Genomic DNA, 23,146 nt, shown 5'->3' with positions numbered 1-23,146 from the left:
TTGTCCCAGAACCACTTGTTGTAGAGACTGTTCTTTCCCCATTAGATGGTCTTGGCACCACTGTAAAAAATCAGCTGACCACAGATGTAAGGGTTTATTTCTGGACTCTCAGCTCTATTCCATTGATCTACATGTCCGTTCTTATGTCAGTACCACAGTCTCAATGCTGTACCTTTGTAGTAAGTCTTGAAATCAGAAAGTGTGAGTTCTCCAACTTCATTCCTTTTCAAGACTGTTTTGGCTATTCTGGGTCCCTTGAATTTCCATAAGAATTTTAGCATCAGCTTGCCAATTTCTGCAATAAGGCAGCTGGGTTAGTTGGTTTTAATGTGTATTTATTAAAAGAGGTATTTGCTTGATTAGGCTGGCAGAATGACCATTAATAGGACTGGCAAATTTTCTCTTGCTATGGAGTTTAGAGGTAAGTTTGTAAAAATTCCGCTTGAAGCTGGGGCAACAAGACTGATAGCCAAGGGCACTGGAAAACACATGAGTTTGGAGGTTAGATATAAATTGTGATTAAGCCCCAGATATGCAACTTAAGATGCCACATGACCTCGGACCAGTCATTGACCCTCTCCATGCTCCAGTGTGTCACGTGTGATGAGAACGGGGGCATTCCATCCACTCTGCAGTGCTGTGGACCAGAGACGATGCCATCGCAGAGGCCCATGGAGGGCGGGTTCCTTCCCTCACTCCGCTCCTTCCCAGCAGTTCAAAGACTTACCTAGCACATTCTTACAGGATTCTCTGGCCCGGGGGGAACTGTGGGAGCCAATGGGCCTGGTGACCAACTCCTGACTGTTTGTCTGTAGCTGTACAGGGAATACTCTGAAGTGTGGCAGGCAGAGGACAAGTGGGTCCCTAGGCACAGTGCCATCGTTCTGGCGCCATGTCCACCCATCCCTCCCCTTGTTAACAAAGACACAGGGACCTTCCTGCTCTACTCAGGCCCAAGTCTGATCCAAATCAGGCTCCCAAGAGGAGGATGGTCTAGAGTGAGGGTGACAGGTAGGCAGGATGAGCTACAAAGCTCTAACCATGACAGCTAAGGAGCATCAGTCTCTGAGTAGGCCCAGTGGCCTCCACCTAACATCCCATCATTCAACACACACTGACCGAAGGCCCGCTGTGCAAAGGGTGAGGATAATAAAATATGACAATAAAAGGAATTTCAACTTCTACCTTTCTGTGTTATGAAGGGCTACTCCTCAGTCTTCCTCATCATTTCAAATATGGTAGTTTAATATTCTACCAATTTCAGTGTCCTCCTGGATACTAGATCACTTTGCCTCCCATACAGCGTCCCCTCACTTGCCACTGTTTGACAGGCAAAAATTCCTCTTGATCTATGCTCCATCAACTGATATGGAGGCTGAATCCCTGGAATAGTCACCTGCATGCTAGTATTTGCAAGAGGCATGGACTAGAACCCTTACATCTGAGGAAGTTGTAGGAATGGGTATGAAACAGATAGGGTCACAAGCTCCTCACTGTAAAATTTTACAGAATAAATATTCCTGCTCTGTCAGAGCTCACATGTAAATTCAGATGAGTATGTCTCTACACCAGTTAGAAAGAAATAAACAGCCAAGTGGCCAAGAGAGTCCCCATAGTATCACTCAGTTTCTTCTTTGCTGATGAATCCAACCTGAAGTCTGTGCCTTCGAGGGAAAGGACAGAGCACAAAAGGTGCAACTCGGTCCCTAAAGTTATTTCTCCTTCTCTGGGTGAGGACTCCACCTTCAACAGTACAAACCCAGCTTAGAAACGCTTTTTAAGCTCATGTCACTTGTTTATAATATGAGATCATATCATCCAGAGTTTCAAAAGTGACCGGTGGGACTTGTGGTGAACTTTCAGGGACAGGAGGGGATGACGTATGTGAAGAGCTGGGTTCGTGGCTCTGGCCAGAGTGCTGCCTTGGGTCACTCTGTGCTGGTCCAGGTCTGCTCCATGTCTGGTTACTGAAAGAACCAGTTCTCCTTTGACCCACAAAGTAATCTGATGGCGGGGCAAACTCAGGATCTCTCTCTGCCCGGAGATCTGACTGCCTCTTCGACCAGTAGCCAAAAGAAAATTCTAGTGAAAATAAGAAAGAGTATTAATAGAAATGATTAATGAATCAGTTTATTTACTGTTACTATTTTCAACTGTTATATATATTTCTTAAGAGTCACCTCAAATTCTCTGGAGAACAAAGATAGCAAAAACAAAACTATATGACGAGGTATAGGAAATACCTAAATCAAAAGTATAAGAAACCAGGCTAAGAAAAGGGAGTGATTACTTCCAGATGGGGAAAGATTTGAGGGAGGCTCTGTTGAGAAGGCTAGTAGGCTCCGGAGACACTGCCAAAAAGGCACTAAAATTACATTTGAGGGTGAAATATAGAAAAATGAAACACTCAAATCACTGACACAATGTTGTAGGTACTCCACATCAAAACACAAATTTTGTCCTTTTATTGAATTGTGGAAGATACAAAAGGGACCTGTCCAAATCTAATGTGAAATTTCACCTCCATTTCTAACAGTGGCTCTTACACTTCTCTTATTTTGGGTCTTATCAGCTCGAACAGCACGTAGAGCTAATGATCTACCGAAATGATTTCCAAGAGGCACAGACCATGGTCTTCCAAAGAGAGGCCACTGCTGTAGGCACCATGGTGAATTTACAGAAAAAATGTACAGAAAAGTTTGCATACTCCAAAGGAAACATAACTGAATCCAGGTTAAAATACTGGCATACAGGGCCGAGCCTGTGGCGCACTCGGGAGAGTGCGGCGCTGGGAACGTGGCGACGCTCCTGCCACAGGTTCGGATCCTATATGGGAATGGCCGGTGCACTGCCTGAGTGCCGGTCACAGAAAAAAAAAAAAAAAAAAAAATACTGGCATACAGACCATTTTCAACAGAATATAAAAGAGACTGCAAAAACACAGAGTACATCATAACACTAAACCTTCATAATACTTTAAAAGTGGTTCCTGAGAAAAGGCATTCCAAAGCTGTAAAACCACATGAATTTAAAACTTCCCCCAATTGCTTCTAAAAAAAAAAAAAAAAAAAAAAGATCAATTTCCAGTTAAGGTGGCGGAATAGACAGTTCTCAGCGTACTCTCTCCCACAAATCAACCAATTTACAACTATAAAAATGTAACATCAGCCAAGCTGGGGCTGCTGGAGCTCAGGAGAAGAGGAGGAAAGACCTACGGAGTTCATGAAGGTGGGAGAAAACACGATTAGAGAAAGCAAAAACTGCTCTGAGCATTTCGGGCTGCGGCTGCTTTAAGACTGGAGCTGATCAGCGCATGGAGCAGGAGCCAGCAGAAGCTGCAGCTGTGCCCTTCAGATGGCGTTACTTGGAGGCAGCAGGGGAGAAGAGGGCCTTGTCCAGACCCCAGGACAGCAAGACCACTAACAGGGTTCCCATGGAACCACCCAGGAGTGAGGAGCCAGAACAACTGAAAAAAGGGAGCCATTCAGAGGCCGTTGAGTCATCACAAGGGACCAGTGCAGGGCCTGTCCCATGAGAAGTGTTTGGAGCACGAGTGGTGGGGGAGACAGTCTCATCAGGGGAACGCTGGGGCACAGCAAGGACAGCTGACCTGCCCCCCAATCAGCACAGGACCACTCAGAGGAGACTGGTCGGGAATGCAGAATTGCATGGGATGCAGTTTGATAAAAAACTCAAGCCCAGATCAGAGTTTCTACACAACCCAGATCCACCGGGTCTCTGGAGAGCCAGAAGTACCTATAAGTACTTTAAACCATGAGCTGCACAAAAAGCCTTCCCTAGGGAAACAACAGCAAAGCAGCAACTTAACCACAGAGCTCAAGTACTGGTTTCAACAGGAAGTTCCCCCATGTTAGAAGTAAGCACAGGACAAAAAACTAGTTCTGGACCAGGCACACCACCAGCACCTTGTGGCCTACCTAGGAACTGGAGGCTTGGAGCCAGGGACTGGACCCCACTCCCGCATCCAGACAAACCACGCCAGCACCTCGGGGCCTGCCCGGAGAGGCATGGAGTAGGAGACTGGACCCCACTCTCCCCACAACCAGGCACACCATGCCAGCACCTCGGGACCCACCCAGGGGACCAGATCCCCCTCCAACAACAGGCATGCCATGCCAGCGCCTTGGGGTCCTCCTGGGGATCCAGGGCATGGAGAAAGGGACCGGACCACCCTTCCACAACCAGACACACCACACCAGCGCCTCAGGGCCTGCCTGGTGACCCAAGGCATGAAAAAGGGGACCAGACACCCCTTCCAAAATCAGGCACGCCATGCCAGCACCTGGGCCCTGCCTGGGGACCCGGGGCACGGAGAAAGGGACTGGACCCCCCCTCCCACAACCAGGCTCACCATGCCAGCGCCTCAGGGCCCACCTGGAGACCCAGGGCATGAAGAAGGGGACCGGACCCCCCTCCCACAACCATGTACACCAAGCCAGCACCTTGGGGCCCACCCGGTGACCTAAGGCATGGAGAAAGGGACCAGAACCCCCTCCCACAGCCAGGTACACTGTGCCAGTGCCTCGGGGCCCACCCAGGGTCCAGAGGTATGGAGCTGGGGACTGGACACCCCCCCACAACTAAGCACACTGCCAGCACCAAAGAGCATGCCAAAAACATCACCTCCATGTGGGTAGCCCACCACAGCCACCACAATAACCACAGCTGCCACGAAAGTGGCTAGATGCCACAACTTCCACACAGATGGTCCACCAGCCTCTGGAGTGCATTGACAAACGGGGAGTCACCAGCAGAGACCAAAGAAAAGAATAGGATGTCTCTCTCCACAAAGCCCATTCCAGAGTGACAGAAGAAGCATCTGCTCTACAATAATATTGGGGGACCTGAACACACCTCTCAGCACTGGACAGCTCATCTAGGCAACAAATTAACAGAGTAACCATTATTCTTTCAGAAGGAGAGAAGAAATCTAGAGGGGGGAGGGGGAGGGGGAGAGATTGGACAAGGGGCATAAAGAATAATTACAATTTGTAACAATATATATGCTAGTAATATTGATTTGATCAACATATCTCAATGTTCAATCCCCAATATATGTATCATCGATTTTGATTCAATAAATAAAATTTTATTAAAAAAATGGAATTGCGGGAAAAGGGGGAGGGAGAGGGAGGTTGGGGTGGGGGACACGGGGTATAAATGCAATTTGCGGTAATGGATATGCTGCCAGTATGAATCTGGCCCTCATATCATGGGCACGAGGGGTGACAATCAGCTTTGTATCTCACGAATATTCATAACCAATAAATAAATAAATAACAACAACAACAACTACAACAAAAATCATCCTTTTGACATGATGCCTTTGTAGACTCTGGTCCTCTGTGATCACATTTTCTAGTTCTCCTGTTTATGAACAGCGAGGGTCTGGTTATGGAGAAGAAACAAGACCAAAGATCTGGAGAATTCCTTAAGCTTCAAAGAACCACTAAGACTCACCAGAATCACACTTTGGTCAAGAGAACCAAAAATGACCCTTTGCAAGGCCCATCTGCTGGAAAGTTGTAAGGTGTGGAGTCCACCTCCCTTACCTTTTCCTCGGTCCCACTCCCGCACATGTGGCACTCCAGGCTTGGTGTCCTTCCTCTCTTGGACAATGACCTCTACTTTGCTAGTCTGAGCCACAGTATGTGGAGTAAGCAAAGCCTCTGGTTCCAGTGACAAAGGCTCAATAACATCTCCATCTATTTTTTGTAAGGGAATAAGACATCGTTATAATAAAGCTTAAAGCCATTAAAAAAAAAAAAAAAAAAAGAACATGCTAACCCTGAAAGTAAAAGTAATAACCAGAAGTTATGGAGCATGTACCACGTCCCAGTCAGCAGGTTATTTAAGTATTTTGTATGCAATAGGTCATTTACTTCTTGTAACAACCGTAATAAATTCAGTGCTTCCATTTTATCCCCATTTCATAGATGAAGAAAATTAAGCTCAGAAACTCCACACTGGTAGCAAGTGATAAGAACCAGGGTTCAAAACCCAGGCTGGATGGATTTCAAAGTCTCTGTGCTCCCCATATGTCACTGTTTCCCCAAACAAGGACCAGTAATCCCCAAATTCTTCAACTAAAGTAATCTCAGACAAAGCAAGAAGAGTCAAGGTCATGAAGAGCTGGAGCCTGGTGTAGGCTGTTCAATTTTGGCCATGTTTTAAAAATTTAAAAGAAAATGGACTTTGTTAAAATGCTGTGGCAACATTTCACATCATGTGGAAATGACACATGTTCAAGATACAGAACAAAAACAGAAGAACAATATGCAGAGCTTAAAATGCTATACGGAAGGCATTTAACATGAAACTAAACAAATGCTTTTCAAATTCCTAAAAGTTTCTAATCTCTTTTCAAACCTAAATTGAAGTTTTATTCAGAGGTTAGAAAATGGCCCATGGCTTAGCATACGGCTTTTGTGACAGCCGTAGGGGCTTCTAAATGTCCCTTAACACCCACACTCCCCCACACTCCCCTTGTTCCTCTTGGTAATCGAACACCCCAAGTGTCAGTTGGGTACATGGTCACTTCACTGGAGAGGCCATTTCCCGGCTTGCCCTGCAGCTAGGAGTGGCCCATGGGACTGAGCTCTGGCCACTGGGATGAAAACGTGTAGGTCATGTAAAAAGGAAGTCCCTCCCCCGTCCCCTGGGCTGGATCACAAAGCAGCACTGGGGAGCAAGCTTCCACTGTGCAGATGAGAGCAACACTCTAGGGAATGGCAAAAACACCCAGTCCCAGGCCTCCCAGGAGGAGGCCTGGGACTGGGTGACAATCTGTGGCAGGGCTACTAACCTGCCCTGGATACCCACCCACCCACCTCTGAAGTGTGAAAATAGTATTTCTCTATCTTTCATTTGTCTGTCTAAACAAGACTTCTATCTTGTGTATGCCATTCTACGTAGGGGTCTCTTTGTCATGGCAGTTAGCTTACACTACCATAACTCACACAGTAAGTTAGTCTGACCACAGCAGTTAACAGTTTCCATGGGAAAATGTGATCCAAATTCCAAATCATCAACTTCTGGAGCAAAGTTCTTTGGTAAGCTTTGGTAAGCTGTCTATAGACATATACCTAAATTCTTTACTTCCTGACTTTGTGAATATATTTGTTTTTTTTAAAAAAACAAATACATAATAACCAATAAAAATTACAGCCATAACAAAAAACTTTCAGACTTAATGTACATGTGCACAACTAAACTTTATCTTAAAATATCTTTTCTCCAAGTTTCAGTAACTAAACTGTGCTCTTCTGAGAAGAACCCAATGTACTGTTCATTAATGTCCTTGTCTATAGCCTAAAAATACTGGAGTGTCATTCCACATCACTTTGGTTATAAAAACTGCTCCTGGCAGTACCTCAAAGGTACACCCCTTGCTTAGACATAAAACTAAATGGCTAATTTCCATATTGCTAGTCCTATTAGTGAGACTTCAATGAACTAAAATTTTCCCTTTTGAAGTTCAGAAATATGAGCCATTATATACCTCTATTTTCTTCTTCTGCTCCATCTTCTTTTGGTTTTTTCATCTTTTTTTGTCGAAGTTTGGCAAGCCTTGCTTCTAACATAGCCTTTCGCTTTTCCTTTATGTTTTCTCGTTTTGTTCTCTGATCCGTTGTCTGAACAGAAAGAAAATTAGAAAATTACTTGCTTGAAGCCAAACACACAATATTTCTGTTCAAAAGGATGAAATAATTTTTTTCTAAAAATAGACTAAGTGATGAATTTTCATGCCACCTCTAAGAAGCTATTGTTCAGACCTTCAGAATGAAGCACTCTTACATGAGCCCTCTGATGTCTTACCCAGGCCATCTCAAAAGTACCATATTTGAAACCAGATTTAAAATATCAAAGTTACACAGGCTCCTTCTAAGCAGTTATAATTTTAAAGACTGAAGCACTAAAACAGCATGGCAGTTATCTTTATGCAACCTACAACATCATTTTAAATATCAATTTTGATATCTAATGAATTTACTAGATTCTTTTGCAGTGTGATGCAACACGAAACCAACTGCTCAACTCCTTAGCACCAGCTTTGAAATGAATCTGTACCTGTTCACGCAGCATCTCTAAAGTTTTCATTTGTTTGTTTCTCAACTCTTTGTCTCTGGCAAAGGCAAAATAACCAACACCAAGTTGCCGGGCCTCTGAAATAAAAGTCAAAATTATCCAAAAGATTAGATTTCCCTGATCAGTAAACTATGCTCAAGCCAAATATCCTACCAAAGCAAAAAACAAACAGTGATATTTCGCACAAGTTAAAACAAAAAACATAAAACAAAAAAACAAAGCAAGCAGCTAAACAAACAAACAAACAAAAGTTATAACTAGTTTTCATCTTGTCTGCCAAGTGATAAACGTTGCAAAGACTCATTAATTTTCAACCACGGGCTATCTCCAGCTCTCTTGGGGAGTGAATGCTCGGGATGACAGACCCTCTGTTAGGAAGCTATTCCCAACATAAGTACTTTTTAGGCTATGAAGTGAACAAAGGGGATATTTTCAATTTCCAAAGCAGAATCTTTTACTTCTATGTAAGAGCTGTTGCTTTATGAATACTTCCCTTTATGCCTGCCATGAGTTCAAGATTACAAAAATGATTTAAAAAGCTGCAAAAAAATAATCATACCGTTTTCCCGGATGTCTTCATAATGCACGGGCCCCATCGGCCTTTCCAGAGCCTCCCTTTCTTCTTCCTCCCATTGCTGGCGCTGAAGTTCTTTTCTCATGTCTTCAGATAACAGGGTTTTTTCATTAGCAGGACTAATGAAACTAGTAGGGAAATAGAGCAAAAACTATCATTAGATAAGGACTATGAGATATCAATGCTTAAGTTCAGTCAGTTGGATCATGAAGAAGCAACACTATTTGATAAAGAGAGCTCCCTACAGAGGTTTCTGACCCACTGGAAAATCGATAGAATAATTTTCTTCTTTCTTACTCAAGCACCAGACTTGTTACATTAGCATAACGGAATCCTGCCTCCGCACTTGAGACCAATAACTTTCCTTCCCACCTTGGTCGTGGGCTGAACAGGTGGGGGGTGGCCCAGGCAGGGAGGAAGAACTCGGGGCCTTCCTGGATGATCACTTGTCCAGGGACATGGAAGCTGCCTGACACTGCAGCCCCAGCAGTGCCTCCCGTCCTCATGGATGGCTAAACCCCGAGAGGCTCGAGGTTTCTGCTCTCCCCTGTGCCCGGCTCAGGCTGGCCACGAGATGCCTGAACCTGGAGGTCATGGTCTAGGTGGAGCTTCTCCCAGCACTTTTCACATATCAGCTGCCCATGGTAAGAGAAATTTTATTCCCTGGGATGTTTTACCAAGTTATCTCTTAAGTCTGTCTTAGAGCCCACAGAAAAAAAAGTCTAGTTATAAAGCCCTTACTTCAAAAAGTCAAAGGCGCATAAAGAAAAAGTAAACAAGCTAACTACCTCCTTGGCCCCACCTGCCTGTGGGATAACCAAGCATATATTCTGAAACCTCTCTTACCACAAAGGCTGATTTGTTGGTTTGGGCTTCATTCCATATTTGTTACTCAATAATGAGACATCCTTCTAAATAAATATAGCTCTACTCACAATATGAATGACCAACCATTCAGTTGTTCTCTGAGCATAGATTATGTGTGTGTGTACATGCTAACTACTAAAAAGTACTTCAATAAATATTTTTATACATCAAAAAAGATCTCCTTACTAGAATGACAAAGATAATTAATTATAAAACAGCCTCTCCCACAAAACAATCCCTGTGGCTGCATTTCAGAGTGGGGCAAAACTCTGCATATCACACACTTACAGTCTCCCCTGAAGACTTTTATCCATCTCCAGCAGATGTGGCAAATCCTTTCTCATGCAGCGCCGGGATCGCCCTAAGGAGTCCACATAATCCACCCTGAAATGAAAGTGAGAAGACGTGAAGAAGCCTTTATGCAAGACGTGCAGGTCCCTAAGTCAGGGAGCTGACGTAGAGTGAAGAAGGAGCACTGGCCTCAGCACCAGGAACCTTCAACCTGAAAGACCGCTGCCACTGATAGGAACATCCTTTCTAAAGCTGACACATGATAAGCTCATTGTGCCCTTTTTAAAATCTTCTATCTAGAAGCTGTAGAAAATAATTGATCATTTATGTCTCCGATTTCAAAGATAAGTCACAGAATTGTGCTGTAACATCTAAGAATCTAAACTAGTTTAAACAATTCCAAATATTCTATCAGCATCTTAAAAACTTTGCTTTTTCCCCAAGATTCTCAACTTGCTCTTTTCCTCATAGTCTTCTCAAGTCTGACTTTTTATTCTTTCCCTCATTTCTTCTAATTGTTATAATTCTTCTCAATGAATTAGAAGTATCTTAATGTAACTAACTAGGAGGAAGCCCAACAACATACTTCCTTCCTCATCTTTGCCCAAACTAGACAGTAGGGAGAGACAGGGATGACAGAAGGCAGACAGAAAGGCAAAATGAAGTATTCTGACTTCATTATGATGCAACAGATTTTTAAATTATGGGCAGGGAATCTCCTACAGCCTTAGCAGGAGCTTTAACTGTGGTGAGGGGCCAATAAGCATCAGCTAGTGGACCAGTTCAAGGTCAGAACCAGCATGCATGGAGCTCTGTTCTGCTAGCAACTTTGTTCCTCTCAAGCAAGCTAATTTCAACTGTTAGCCTGTGATTTAAAAATGGAACATTTGGGAATCCATTACTACAGCCCTAAAGCTGATTATCACAAGAAATAAAACCTTCAACTGCAGAAAATAGTTTTTCTCCCCCCACTCTTTTTCTTTTTTTAATGAATGGGGGAAGAAAATGATCTAGCCAGATGGTCTGTGTAATTATTTACAGTATTTTTGCAGAAAGATTTTCCACCACCTGGAATTTAACTACCGAAAGGATTTTACAAGTGGTTACAATTCTGGAGCTTAATTTAAAACGAAAAAAGTGTCAGAACTGCTTGCAGTGCGTCTTCTTTCACCATATGGTGGCATGTGACACCTTCAATTGCCCTCCAAACTCTTCAAATCACTGGCAAATCGCTTGTAATCATACAGGCATTAATAAGCAAAAGATTTTTAAAAGACATTGGAGATGAGATTTCTGCTATGAAAAGTAATCATAGACGATTCTGTTTCTGGAGAGGCCTCCAAAACACACAGATCCTGCCAAAACAGAAGTGGCAAGACGGTGGGCAGCAACTGCTCCATCTAATCAGCACCCACTCATGGAGCAACCCCTCCAGGAACAGTCTTCTCAAGGAACTGGGGGCAACCCAAGGAGAGCTAGCCATCATGCCACCTTCAAAAAGCATGCCCACAAAATGCTTACTAACCACATTAGGCAGGACATAAGGACTACCAAACGTCTGCCTCAGATTTCTTTCTGGTAATGAGGTCTGGTATGTGTCAATAATAAAAAAAAAGGTAAGACCCAAAGAGCAGGAAGTATTTTGAGGGCTACCCAAGCTCAGATGGGGAGTAGTCACTTAGATCAGAGTGATGAAGAAAGGCACCGATGGAAGAGACTGCAGATTCTTCTCTTTTGGTTCCTTACAGCTTAGAAGCCAGATACCTACCCCAAATGACAGCCAACTATTTCAGACATAAGTTTTTTAGAAGGTAGGTAAGACACTAGTTGTATCCCAATGAGAATGTTAAATCTGGACCAATGTGGACACCCTCATCCGTATGAAGAGGTGGGTTCTCTGTCAGCCCCAGTAGCTGGGACTGCTCTCTTTTGCTCATAAATGACTGCCCACAGGGCCAAAGGCTGACAAAAGGTGAAGAAATGCTGCAAACAGTCCTGATCAGTTCCTAAAAAATACCCCCCATGATGAGGACCTTTGAGCCTTGAAGGGAGGGTGGGTGGGCTCCCCAAGCAGGAGGGTGTGAAGGCAGTGTCATCCCCAGGAAATTGTCAGAGCATCACTACATCTCTAAGCAATTTTAAGCACTGCTGAACAAGTTTCTTAGTAACAATGTCTTAGGTAGAGAAAATCATTACAACAGAATTTTCATTCTGATCTCTTTACTTATTGACATATTGGTCTCTTTATAAGGAAAAAACTAGTTTGGTTCCTCCATTGTTCATCTACATATAGCTAAAATTCAGAAAAATTTTAATTATAAAAGTTTACAAAATGCCTGCTTATACTCCACAGACAGCAGTTTCGTGGGTAGCCCAGGATACTCTTACTTCCTGAAGGGACTTTAAGAGCAAACAATCACGGGAATGAAGCATTATAATCTCTATCTGACAGATTAGGAAAATGAGCCTCAGAGAGGATGTACTTGACCAAGGTCACACAATAAAGGTGGAGTTGGAGCAGTCCAGCGCCCACAATGTCCATACTGCCCAGCCAGAAAACATCACAGCCAGAGTAAGGCTTACTGTGCCAACTCTGCCAGCTTCTTTTTGCTGGAAACAGAGCTCACAACTTCCTTGAAGATGACTCTCCACGATGTTGGACAAGAACATGGGTAAGGCAGCAGCACAGCTAACAAAGGAACATGCTTGCCCTAAAAGACCTCTCACATTGGTGAGCCAGAACAGCACCCCCGGGCCGGGCACAGTGCGTGGCACACAGCAGAAGCTCAGTCATTGTTTGTAATTATGATTTCTTCATTAGAGCTACTGTTTTTACATCTATAACAGCCTAATCCAATCTCTCTTACAGAGGGGTCTCAAAAGACAGAATACCCAGGAAGAAGAAGAAATGGTTTGACAACAATCAAACAAAATCACTCTCAAAAAGTCAGTGCATGTCTGAGGCTATTACTCTGATCTAAACCACAATACCACCAACCATTCTTCACTGGAGTCTTGGGGAGGAGGTATATCTCCTTCAAGAAGACTTTCTTCTTCATCATTCCTTTCTCCTGCCTTTCGAGAATCTCTGTTGGCACCAGATGCCTCCATTTCTTTGCGCTTGTCTATGATCTTCTGTGTGAAATCCACGAGGTACATATCTTCCACTTCTTCATCTAGGACATAAAAATCCATTTTCAGATACTTAATATCAAAGAAGAAAACCAAGCATGGAAATGACAGGAACAGTCACATTCATCGCGGGCAGCTCATTGCCCTGATGGTCCACGACTTGACGCCTCCACCCCTGGAACATGGGCAAAGACACAGCCACCTGGGAACCCAACAGGAAAGCTGTAAACAGGCCATAGGAAACATATACCACACCAAAAACTCTTTTAAAAGCCGAAGGTTTTCAGTTGTCTTATCAATACACTACCTGAGTGAGCAATGCCATCTCAGAATGACATTTTAAGATAACGTGACCATTTGGTTTTAAGCGACTCATCCAGCCAATTACATGATGCTGAAGCAGAACTGCACCTCTCATGTCGTCAGATTTTCTGCTATTGGTATAATATACATCTCTAATTGTGTGGGCTGGACCACTTTACCCTAATTACATTGTTGTGCTATGGTAAGTGTTTTAAAGGACACAGTACTGGTAAAACGTCATCTGAGTTCTTTTCAAGCTAATGAACACCACTCTCAAGCAAGGCATGGAGCCCTGGACAGACTATGCAGGGCACACAGAGATGTATAAGATACTATCTGACCTCAGGGATTATGATCTACTAGAGGAGCTAAAACACACACTGAAAGTTAAACAGCAATCCATGACTTTAATTTAAACCAGGATAGCTCCTGTATTCACAAATAATGTGTGCATGAAGTTTCACCATGCTGAATTTAATATACATTACTGGGTGGTGGTATCATCCCCCCAGACTGAGGCTCCAAAATGTAACCTGCCCAAACAAGCAGGTCCAATTTGCCTATCAGGAGGTGGGCCTGAGGCTTTGACAAAAGTAGATCTCCACATCCACACTCCTTTGGATTTCTATATTCACAATACAAGTAAAATGTGAATCAAGAGAAATTAACAAAATAAATTTGTTTTAAAAAGCCACAAAATACATTGAATGGGAAAGAGATCTCCTCTCCCAGGGCTCGGTTACAATACCACGTGCGAGGCAGGCCTCCTGGTAGATGGCTGCCCTACCACCTCTTCAGGAATACGCTTTCTTCAGCTAGGAACACAGCTCCTTGCTTTGTCGAGTGTCTGACTGTCCTATGCTGGGCTCCCTGCCATGCAAGGAAGTGGCCCCGCTGTCTGGGAAGAGGCAGCCAGTGACCCAGGGCCATCCCCACCTCTCTCCTGCTGCCCAGGCCCCAGCCATGCTAGGCCAGGCTAGGCAGCCATGCTGAGCCCTGGCCCTCCCCTCCCTGTGCTGATCCACTCTCACCATTCTCCCCCTACGGAATCCCTGTCTCCAGCTCTCCAAATCCTTAAGGCCCATATCAGGGCCCACCTTCTCCAAAAAGACTTCCTTGACCACATGTTTACTTTCCCTGCCCTTGGCAATGAAATGTGTACTGCCTCATACAACTCTCTTACTCTTGTCTAATTGTGGATTGGGGGTTTTTTTCTGGTGAGTAAAAGGAAAGAGGGATTTTTTTTTTTTAAGTAATTATAAGCACATCAGAAAAACATGGAAAAAGGAGAAAAAATAGGTAGAAAGGTAAAATTACCCAAGCAGCCTGATATAACCATAACTCCACCCAGCCTTGTTTAAAAGCAGAGCTGCAGCTGCACGTTACTGTGGCCTCTCAGACCATGCTTCTTGACTGCGCTTTGTTCTGTGCCATGTTCTTCACCTGATGACACCCACCACAAGGGCAGAGGCAGGAAATCTGGCTTCCACTGTCTGTCACCTCACAGCACCTAACACACTGCCCGGCACCCACTGGGCAATCAGTAAATCACTGCTGATTTTCTCGTCTCTGTGCAGTTGCAGAAAGTAATCAATTTGATTTGTAAAATTTCACCTTATTCTTACAGTTACTTTAACAAATAATATAATACCAAAGGGCTGTAAGAATTATAGAGAATGAAGTATAAATAAATCATTACATTTACCTATAAAGTCTCCTTTAGTCATTTTTTCATACAGTTTGGCTTTTTCTTCCAATTTTTCCCTAGGAGAAAAAAGACAAGTATGAGAAATGGTCTTTCAACTGTCCCTCCTGGTGAGGCTCTCCCATCCTCAGGCTGACAGCCACCACCTTTCAAGAGGCTCTGTCTAACAATGTGACAACAACTGACCACACCACCCTGAGGAGATCCTCAGACCTACCACATCTGCTCTGCCAACTAAAACAGAAGCTCCAGGAAAGTTAGGCCCATGTTTCTCTTGTTCATTACTGTGTCCCAGTGCCTAAAACAATACCTGGTGCACAGTAGGTGCTCAATCAGTATTTGGTGAATGAATAAATGAACTGAGCTATGATTCCAACAACTTAATTTAACTGCCATATGCAACTTAAATTACATGTCAAAAGAGAGATATGTCTAAACAAAACATTTTCTATTTGCAACCTTCCGAAACGATCACCATATTCAATGCAAAACTCTTCGCACTGCTGTTTTTAGACAGGGGTCCCCACACATCCATGGCTTATTATTAAGCTTCTTTAAGGGATCTCAAGACCAACTTCTTATAAAGAAAGTTAAAAATAAGACAAAGTCTGTTGCATATGAGCATAAATAATTTATTCATGACACATAGCTAGTAAAAAATTAACATTTACTCTGGAATTCCAACAAAACAGTCTCTCTGCTCACATTAACTCTAGTGACATTTATTTTTTAGTGGGCACAGATTGGGTAAGAGGACTAGAAATACTTAATGATGGTAAAGAGAAGCCCCAAAGAGGTCATCTGAGTTTTCTCCTGTGAATGAGCACACTTAATCATAACAGACAATTTCATTTCTTTTTTTTTTGTCTTTTTCGTGATCGGCACTCAGCCAGTGAGTGCACCGGCCATTCCCACATAGGATCCAAACCCGCGGCGGGAGCGTCACCGCGCTCCCAGTGCCGCACTCTCCCGAGTGCGCCACGGGCTTGGCCCAGACAATTTCATTTCTAATGGCATCCAGAGGTTACAAAGGCCCTGTGTCACATGGCTCTGTGCTCTTGAACGAGTTACTTAACCTTTCTGTGCCTCAGTTCCCACACAGATAGATGAAAAAAACAAAAAAGAAAACACCACTGCTTCTTAGGGTTGTCACGAACAGTAGTTAGATAACACATATAAAGCACATCGTCACTCATGGGAACTTCATCAGTGTCAGAAAGATCTCTCTTTTATTTTACACACCCATTCAGTAAGTACTTATTGCAAGCCTCCTATGTGCCAGTTACTATTTTAGGTGCTGAGGACTCAGAGGAACAAGGCAAAGTCCCAGCTTTCACAAAGTTTCCATTCTAGAGAGGGAGAGAGATGATAAATCAATCAATGGGCAGGGTCTCAGACGTGAGGAGTGCCATGGAGAAAGCAAAGGCAGGCACCACTCGCAGGACCGTGGTATCGGGCTAGTGCGGTGCTCAGTGGGCCACTCAGTCACGCTGGGCTTCTGATGGGTTACGTTGCTCTATTTTGGAGGGGTCTTAATGAAACAAGCTGTGTCATCGCAAACTCTACTGTCTTAATAAAAAGAAAACTTTAAAAATTTTTAAAAAGCAAAACACTAAACAACAGGTGTCAGGATAGAGTAACTGGGTGGGACGCTAATTTAGATAAGATAGTCAGGGAAAATCTCTGAAGGTGACGACTGAGCTAAGGCTCGCACAGCAAGAAGTGGCCAACCATGGGAGGACTTGAAGGGCAGGGACAGGGAGGCAAGTCAGGCAGAGGAAAGGTTAAGTGGAAATTAGCTTGACACGTTCAAGAAGGAGATACCAGTGAGGCAGAGGGTGCTGAGCAAGGAGAGAGCAGTATACAATGAAGACAGAGAGACAGACAGGGACACGAAGAGCACATGGAAGGATAAGATTTGGGGCAGTATAACAAGTTTGCAGATGGCAGGGAAAAATCAAGATCAAGAAAGATGTCAGAGAAATGGCCGCTGGATTTAGTAGATGAGGATGTCATTAGCGTCTCTAAAGAACAGTTTTTCAGTTGGGTAAGAAAAATGGAATTCAGAGTGCAAGGGTTGGGGACACTTAACCTGCAGCCTTGCTATGTGTCAGACACTATGTATTTCCTTTAATCCCCTGAAGGATTACATGAGCTCAGTATTAATTGCCTCACTTCACAGATAGAGTCTTAATGGATAAGTAATTTGCCCACGGCCTTCCACCTTCTGGGAGAAGCCTGGGACTGTCCTCGCCTGTTCTGAGCTCTGGAGAGAGACAAATGTTCTGCAGACCGTGAGCAGACTTGACTCCTCCCAAGCACAGTGAAACCAAAGTACTATGTGAAAGGTGCTGCACAGAAAAAGCACAGCCAAGGAAAACTCTGATATACAGAGTAAAATAATAAAAGATTATAGCACCTTTTGACAAAACTTAAATTCTGAGAATATGTCCAGTAGGGAGAAAGCTGTCTTAAAAATTAATATATCTTTAAGTAAGTCTCATGTCTCTTGGGGACAGGTCAAACACTAAGAAAAACAAGCACCCAAACAGGCTAATATTCTGCCTTTTCAGACCTAAGAGCTGAGCAAGCTTAGCAACCACGGTGTGCAAATGCAGAGTTTATGTTAGGCAGTGTGTCCAGAAGCACACGTGGCAGTCATGACAGACATTTGAACCTAGGATTCTCTCTGAGTCGAGGGTGATACTGTCTCTTCTTTACAGAAGAGTGTCAGCTAAAAAGCAAAATGAAAAAAATAATACAGACAAAATGACAGAATTAGAAAAATCACCATTTTGAAACCATCTACGTAATAATTGATAAGGGGTGAGTCTCATCAATGATGACAAACCATTGCATGGAAATGTGTGAACAGGATAGTCACACAGTCTCAAAGTTTCCCTCCTTGGATTACTACTAACTACTGACGGGGAACGGCACCTCTACAGTGGAGAATCTAGCAGACCTACCTTAACCAAGTGATCAAACTTATTATCACCAACAATGACTCAAACTGACATCCTGAGCCTCCTGCTGTGATTCAAAGGGAAAGACACACGGTCACCTACGTAGTATTCTTACCAAAAACATTTAATGTTCTTCTAATCAGATTGTCAGAAGTTGTAGAAACAACTGGCTTGGACCCTTCAAAAATGTCAATGGTGTAACAGACAACAAAAAGGCAAGGGAATTGTTCTAGATTAAAGGGGACGAAAGAGATTTGACAAATAAATGCAATCTTTGTGTAATCTTGATTGAATTTTCGATTGAAGTTAAAAAAAACTCTAAAGAACACAATTGTACTGAAAGAATTGGTAAAATCTGAGTATGAACCACATAATAGATAGTACTATTTTATTAGTGCTAAATTTCTTGGGTATGATAGCAATGCTGTGTTTACATAGGAAAATGTCCTTGTTCTTAGAAGATGTATGCTAAAATATTTAGAGGTAAAGTACCAGGATGCCTAACATTCTCTCTCTTTACACACACACATATACATGTATACATATATGTGTGAAAGAGAGGGAGAGAAAAAAAGGGGCGGGAGAGAGAGATAGAAAGCAAATGTGGCGAGATCTTAACTGGTGAATTTAGGTAGAATATTCGAAGGCTCATTGTACCCTCCTTCCAATTATTCTGTTGGTTTGAAGTTTTCCAAATAAAAAGTTGGGGGAAAAATTTAGGGTTTCTAAATGCTAGTGTTATACCACCTAGCCCAGAACCACACCATGAGAACACTTCTTAAGAATTTGTTGGTGATCTTAGTGCCTAACAGAGGCTCAAAGTGGGACTCTGTTTCATCTTTTAAAATGAGGCTATGTCTTATCTTCTCATAAAACTACAGATGACATCTGTAAATTATATTATTTTTAGAGAATTTATATTTTATATTTATAGAGTATTGGGCTAGAAGTATGCTAAAAATCAAAATTCTAAATTGAAAAGTAAAGTTTTCCCTGTACTGGCCAGCTGCCAAAAACAAACAAAAAGTAAAATTTGAACTTTCATTTCTTTGCTTAGGTAGGCTCAAAGTAACTACATTTATCACAACTTCATTTTACCTTGCTTTGTCTAAAGTCTTCTGTTCCTCAATCTTCTGTTCAGCATCCTTCTCAGCTCGATTTGAAACTCCTGCATTCTGTTTGCTCCAGATACTTGGTTTCTGGAGAATAATTTAAAAAGACAAAACAGAACCCCCCATGATTGCAGAAAAGAAATCTCTACTGGTGTTTCAGGGGAAAAAAAAAAAAAAAGGAGATCATCAGATCTTATAAATCATAAATCAGTGGAGATAACTAGATCTTCTGACAGCTAATCTACGTCCTACTAATAGACTGGCTGTACACAGCAAAGTTGGAGCTGGGGGGAAAAAAGCGCTAAATTGTATAATGAATTTCTTTATGCAACTGCATAGAGTTACTTCTTTAACTACCTTTTATCTCCTGAATCATTACAACTTAATTCAAGAATTTAATAAAAATGTACCTATTACAAGAATTAGTAATACATATAGCAGATATCATTACCTACAAAACTGAAAAATCATTCGCAACTCCTAAAGATCCTAATATTTTCTGCTATGTTTCTATATTATCCAGTTGTTTATCTCTGGATTTGTAACACTTATATAACCATATAATCTTCCATGAGAATGTAAACAATCTACTTATTAATAGCAAGTACTTTTCCAAAAGAAGTGCTAAAGAATTAGAGCATTATAATGTGCTTTGTACTAACCTTACTAATTTCTATCTTAATATTTGAAATATTTCATGCAGATGTTCAAATACAGGACAGGAATTTTTCCTTAACATTTATATACAGCAGACACCACTAAACTTTCAAACAACTTAAGTACGGCATAATTCTCCCATGTTTGGAATTGATGGAGATCATTAGATTTTATTTTTACCTTATTAGCTGTTTTTGGTTTTCCCAAAACTCCAGAATCTTTTAGAAGTTTTTCTTGTTTGAATTCTTCTTGTTTTCGGAAGAGTTCGGCCTTAAGATCTACTAACTAGGAAATAAAAAAAAAAACAGTAAGTAAACAAAAACATTTTAATTAATTCTAGCAGGTGATTGGATTTCTATGTCATTGTGATTCTCAAACCAAGATTTCAAGTTCCTCTAAATGGACACAAGATTAAATCTTTAAATGTAGAATCCAGTACAAAATTAAATTAGGTCATATTTTATCCCATCTCTATTGAAATGCATTTCTACTCTAACTTTCAACACTCATGGCTTTCCTCTGGGCAAGGGGAGAGTGATACAGAAAAGTAAATAAATGAAGACTGCATGTTTTAGATTCAGATTCAACTAACATAATTAAGCACCTTCCCTATGACTGGCACCCTTTCATATTGTAATCTCATTTAATTATCACAACAATTTATTATTTCTATCTTTGTTCAGCAACTATCTGAGCATCCAGTATGTGCATGACACAACATTGAACAGGAAGATACAAACATGAATTAGACATACTTCCTGCCTCAAACAGCCAGGTAACTTACAGTACCAGAAAAATGTAACAAATGTAATAAATGACTTTACAGTGGAAGAAAAGTAGCATAAGAGTTCAGATGAGGGAGCATTTCTTTCTGTCCAGAGTGATTGGAGAAAGCTTTGAGCTGAGCCTTAAAAGATGGGCAAGATTTCAACAGCTAGAAATAAAGTAGACTGAGTGAATGACAAGAACACTCCAAGTCTGATTTAGTCTGTTTTAGAAACTGTGCGTTTAGCAGAATCACACGGTTCAAGAATGGAAAAGGCGGCCAGGGTGAGGGCACGGGGCAGTTGGGTGAATATCTGTGCCTTTCCCTCAGCTGTATCAGTCACACCACTGTCCTTCTGCAGTAAAGGGTATAATGACAGTTTCCCCTTTAAAGGTTCACGTACAGCCGCTTACACACATGAACATTTGTAAATAATATTTATCATGAACTGACTTCTATGGCAAATAAAAATGACTAAGTTCAATGATTTCTACTTTGGAAGAAATCAATTTAAAAGTAACCTTAGATTTTAATAACGCAAAGGGCAGTTTCATTCTAGGATCTAATATTCTAAATTCTTAAAAACAAATGAAAAACGTTCACCCTTTCTTCTAAGCCTTCTTAACCGCATCAACTTTCCAGCCCTACATTTTCCTATTCTCCAACTACTTTTGAGTTTTAAAAGCAAGATGCTCAGAAGATTATCAATACCCAGGTAGTATTCCTATTATAATTATTGCTAATCTTAACTTGTCAGGATAGGTTGACTTTAGTATTTATAGCTTTTTGGTTCCTGATCCTCAACCTTAGTAACCAGTACCAACTTTCAGTATTAGATGAAGAAAAGGTATTCAAATATTGGAACATGTAGATGTTTTCCTTGTACTCCCTTTGCATCCTAATAATCCGCAGTAAATTCAAGATTAAATAAAAGGTTAGGCAATTTGCCCTGATGTAATGGAAAAGGCAACCAGACTGAGTGAGCTGGTTTCTATCACTAAGAATTCTTTTGTTTCTTTTCTGGTGGCTGGCCGGTCTTCAGCTAGAATTCTGTATGTAAGCTGGGGAAAGCTACTTCACCTTTCTGAGCCTCGATTTCATCACCTACAAAAAGAGGATATGAACAGCGCCTACCTCACTTGCTAAAGCAGCTGGGAGGATTCAGAGAGAGTGCATACCAAGTGTGGGCACAATCAACGTGCCCAGAGCAAGTTTTCTTCCTGAGCAGCTACTTTAACAAAACTGCTTACAAGTCGTCAGACCTCACAGCTCCCGGGCAGCGCACCCCCTCCCCGCCTGCAGGAAGACCAGGCTGGCGGCGCCCGAGTCCCTGCGGTGGGGAGGCCGGCCCGGAGAGGCGCAAACCCAGAGAGGACGCCGGGTCAGGGTCCTGCAAGTGAGAAAGCGGGCCTGGGTCCCCAGCGGGAGGACAAGAGCCAGGGCAGGATTCCTGCTGAAGGGAAGAGGTCAGGCCCGGGTCCCCGGATGAAGAAACAGACTAGATCGAGAACCAGGAACCCGTAGTGTCATCTCACACCCTCACTCACCGAGGAGGCCGTGACATCCAAAGGCTTCTTCCTCCGGTCCATGGTCGCGCCGGACCGTCCCGGCCCCACACAGACGCTTCCCAAGTCCGCGCAGGCCTCCCACACCTGCCTCCCGCGCGACCGGAAGCGTCTTTGACAGCGACGCTGAGCATGCGTGAGTCTGCGATCTTGGCGCCATCTTGAGAAGGTCAGAACAGGGTGCATGTTGCGTCAGCTACCATTTTTTGGAAAGGTCAAGGGGACGCCGAGGGTTGCAGCTAACTGCTAAGGTCATCTTGAAGAGGGCGGAAGGTATCAAGGACTAGCGTAGGCGCCATCTTGAGAAGGGCTGATACGGCTTTATTGCAATAGGCGCCATCTTGAGTGAGCGGATTGGATGGGGGACGAGGTGACGCCATCTTGGGGAGGGCGAGTGAACGCCGTCTTCTCCATAGTGAAAAGAAACGGATTATTAGTAGGACTGGAAAAATGTAAATACCATTTGAGGACCTAGTGCCTGGGACTTCTCAGACGTTAATTGGTTAATTCTCACAAGAGCATACGAGGTGTGGACTATTATATTAATTTTAGTAGAAATAACCGTAATAATAACTAAGAAAATAATGTAGGGGATTCAGTTTTAGAAATGACTTATCTGAGGGTGTTTTATTGAGATGGTAATTAGTTACTAGCCCCTATTGTTTTCTTCGAACAGTTATGGCTCTCCTTGAGATGGTAATTAGTTACTAGCAGCCCCCATTGTTTTCTTCATTCCCTGGTGTTTCTCCCTTCACAGGGCTTAAGCAGGCCTTTTTTGCAGGTTTGTCCTGAGCCCCCAGACGAATGAATCCTTTGCATTGCAAGGGGGTAATAAATTTTAGCCATCGGGAGGATTGTGCACCTGGTAGTACTCAGCCAATGAGGAAGTGGGGGGAGGGAATTACACACTAGAGAATAAATTGCTTGCTACAGCCCTTTTCCCTGTCCCTGCCCTTCAGACACCTGAATCTTATGAGGCTATAATTAAAGTCTTGCTCCGCTGCGCCTCTCCGTGTCCATCCTTTGGCATAGGACAGGTGAGGGCATTTCTCACAATAACTAACATTGATATAGTGCCTGTTATGTGCCACTTACATAC

At 42.7% G+C, this 23,146-nt stretch overlaps 1 protein-coding gene across 1 annotated transcript; it reads right to left on the bottom strand.

Annotated features, from left to right (window-relative positions):
- Positions 1-1,479: 1,479 nt before the first annotated feature.
- On the bottom strand, positions 1,480-22,144 carry CCDC174 (coiled-coil domain containing 174). The gene is made up of 11 exons (XM_063114329.1): positions 22,030-22,144; positions 19,897-20,001; positions 19,046-19,146; positions 14,982-15,040; positions 12,840-13,017; positions 9,839-9,934; positions 8,669-8,811; positions 8,092-8,186; positions 7,523-7,655; positions 5,574-5,726; positions 1,480-2,082 (listed from the first exon to the last, which is right to left on the bottom strand). The coding sequence occupies exons 1-11, from the start codon at positions 22,069-22,071 to the stop codon at positions 1,784-1,786; spliced, it is 1,404 nt and encodes a 467-aa protein (XP_062970399.1). The 5' UTR covers positions 22,072-22,144; the 3' UTR covers positions 1,480-1,783.
- Positions 22,145-23,146: the final 1,002 nt, after the last annotated feature.

This window comes from Cynocephalus volans, chromosome 11, assembly GCF_027409185.1.
Source record: "Cynocephalus volans isolate mCynVol1 chromosome 11, mCynVol1.pri, whole genome shotgun sequence".
In the NCBI taxonomy this organism is placed as follows: Eukaryota; Metazoa; Chordata; class Mammalia; order Dermoptera; family Cynocephalidae; genus Cynocephalus; species Cynocephalus volans.
Note: the sequence above shows the minus strand (reverse complement) of the source record. Positions and strands in the feature narration are given on the sequence as shown.